Source organism: Apis dorsata, unplaced genomic scaffold (assembly GCF_000469605.1).
Source record: "Apis dorsata unplaced genomic scaffold, Apis dorsata 1.3 scaffold_797, whole genome shotgun sequence".
Classification (NCBI taxonomy): Eukaryota; Metazoa; Arthropoda; class Insecta; order Hymenoptera; family Apidae; genus Apis; species Apis dorsata.
Window position 1 is genome coordinate 224,411 of NW_006263938.1, and position 2,773 is coordinate 227,183.

The window sequence follows — 2,773 nt, forward strand, 5'->3', positions numbered from 1 at the left end:
AAATTTTATTATAAAATATATATAAATATAATATAATAATAATAATAATAATTACTAGTATTGATCACTCACCAGAATATTGTAATGTAGCTCCTAAAATAGAATCTATTACACTACCAATAAAACCTCCAATTCCTCCAATAATAATAACAGGCCACTGTGATGTTGCTAATTGTAGCACAACTGTATCAACAGTTATCAATACTGTTAAATAATAAGATAAACCTACTATTATACCACCAAGAAAAGACATAAACAGACCTGCCCAGGAAATACCACCATTTGTACCTATACATAAATATATACAATTATAAAATAATTTGATAATTATAAATTTTTGAAAGATAAAATAATATATTTTATACAATAATATTTAGAAACTACTATTTTACACTTAATTACTTAACATTCATCTTTTTTTTTTATAAACTTTCTAATCAGATTTTAATATTTTTACCTCTTGGAACTCTTTTAAGAGTAGTAATAAGAAAAGGATCTTTACTAGCAATAACTGATCCAATTTCTGAAGCCCAAGTATCCCCATTAGAACATGCTATGGCTCCTAATAAATTATAATATTTAAAAATTATAAATTATTTTAAAGATTCTTTATTCTTCAATATATATGTATACCTAAAATTCCTATTGACAACCAAGAACTTCTATAATATTTGTCAAAATCAATTGGTCGTTCCTGACATCCTACATCTAATAAATATAAAAGTGCTAATTGTGTTGCCATGCCACCATTACATAATACATGAACCCAACTTCTTTGTGAACTTTCTTCAAAATGTGCTTCAAGCTTTTTTTTTTCATGAGAGCGGAACTTTGTTGCTTTAGTAGAAGTAACAAAAAATGAAAAGAGACAAGCTACATGAGCAAAACTAGTAAGTGTCAGAATGAAGCCCACAAATAATCCTGAAATATAATATTTCATAACTATATAAAATGTGTAAAAATTTATTAAATAACATTTATAAAATATAATTATAAATTTTTTTTAAATAATATAATGATATTGAAATTTTTTTAAATTTTATATATTCTATTTAATAATGATAAATAATATTTCAGAAAAGTGAATAATTAAATGATAACCTAATAATTTAGATACAATATATTGTTGAGAATATATATATTTCTTTTGCATTCTAATATTCAAGAAATATTTACTTACCTGAAATAGCACCACTAATGTTTAAGCTTTTTTTTTTCCAACCCCAAAATGCCATGAAAATTGGAAACAAGACTGCAATTAACCATCTCCATGGTGAAATAACCAGATATTCTAAAGAAAGGGTTATGTTTTTCAAAACAAAGATATTATACAAAGATAAAAAATAAAAAAATCTTAAATCATGGTCAATTTTATAAAATACCTTCTAAATGATTTTTAGTATCCGAATAAAAAACTGAATAAATTACATTTATCAGCCAAAATAACATAGAAATTGGAATTGCACAAACACTAAGAAGAACCGGTATTAATACATGTGATTTTTGATTCTCCTTATTTGTTAATGAAACCATGATTAAAATTATAACATAAACCAATTTATTATTTATTTAATTATTTCCTGTTAAATAATATGATAATTACATTAAACATAATGTTCGTAACAAATCGTATATATATTTATAACTGATAAAAAGTTCTTTGAAAGGAATGCAGGTTCGATTGGTTGATTTCAATAACAAACATTAAAAAGGTTAGAAATATACGTATTGACAAAAAATATCACATTTATATGTAATATGTATAAAAAAAAATCATATAACATCGGTAAACAAAGGAGGGGATTATTTCTTGTATTGTTCTATAAAACTTTTCGTTACCACATTATAATTTCTTTTTCATTGCGCAAATACTCGTACTCATGGAATATCGACTTATATAGAGATTTACAGGTAAAGTTTAATCATTGAAAAAGTGAAGGGAAAGTGATAACAAAATTAAAGATGAAAGAATAATTTTATATTATATTGTTTAAAAATTATCTTGATAACATAATGTAAATAAAACATTTCTCCCATTTTCATTTCTAATAAGTCTAATAAATTTCATCATTACTATTATTTTTTTTTTGATTCCTCCAATCAAATTATATGTGGCTAGTTTATACAGGATGAAGGATATAATGTCTTTGGATAGATAAAAAAATTACAAATGTTATAAAACTTATTTTAATTTATTTTTATTGTGAAAAATATTGTAATTTCGCAGAAAAAATAAACATTGTATAATTAAAATGATGTAAATTTAATGAAATCGTTGAAAATTACATTGAGATATATACAAAATGAGCTTAATTTAATTGATAATGATAAATGAAATTGAATACGAATAATCGGATGCTGTCATAATCGTGTATACATACTATGTACATGTATGCAACGTAAATGTACTTAGAATTTAAGACATTAACGTAACGAAATCTTATTACTTGTACTTCTTCTGTTTGGAAAGACGTACTGAAGAGTAATAAAATCTTCATGTTACAATTTCGTTGCGATACATATAATTGGAATTAACTATACTAACCATGACGTAAAAACATTTCAATGATTCAGAAAATTCGTTCATGACGGTGATACATTGAAGCACATATAATTGAATAATGAACGGCTTAATAATTGGATCCTATAATATGTATATCCCTATACAAATATTTCTATCGTTTTTACGTATCAATAAACTGTAAATATTAACATGTAACAGTTTTAAACTGTGTTTGTCAGTTGCAAAGTTACAAATTATTTTTTTTTTTTT

The 2,773-nt window shown here is 23.7% G+C and overlaps 1 protein-coding gene across 1 annotated transcript; it reads right to left on the bottom strand.

Moving 5' to 3' along the window:
- Positions 1 to 64: 64 nt before the first annotated feature.
- LOC102675970 (transmembrane protein 19) lies at positions 65 to 1,634 on the bottom strand. Its single transcript, XM_006623001.2, has 6 exons — positions 1,383 to 1,634; positions 1,181 to 1,291; positions 634 to 921; positions 458 to 562; positions 262 to 288; positions 65 to 183 (listed from the first exon to the last, which is right to left on the bottom strand). Exons 1-6 carry the CDS (start codon positions 1,531 to 1,533, stop codon positions 65 to 67), a joined length of 801 nt encoding a protein of 266 aa, XP_006623064.1. The 5' UTR covers positions 1,534 to 1,634.
- Positions 1,635 to 2,773: the final 1,139 nt, after the last annotated feature.

Excerpts from the sequence above, each read along its gene's own strand:
- LOC102675970 (XM_006623001.2), bottom strand. The coding sequence starts at position 1,533 with ATGGTTTCATTAACAAATAAGGAGAATCAAAAATCACATGTATTAATA. Across the intron at positions 922-1,180 it reads CATTAGTGGTGCTATTTCAG|GATTATTTGTGGGCTTCATT; the intron begins GTAAGTAAATAT and ends ATTATATTTCAG. Across the intron at positions 289-457 it reads TCTTAAAAGAGTTCCAAGAG|GTACAAATGGTGGTATTTCC; the intron begins GTAAAAATATTA and ends ATTTATGTATAG.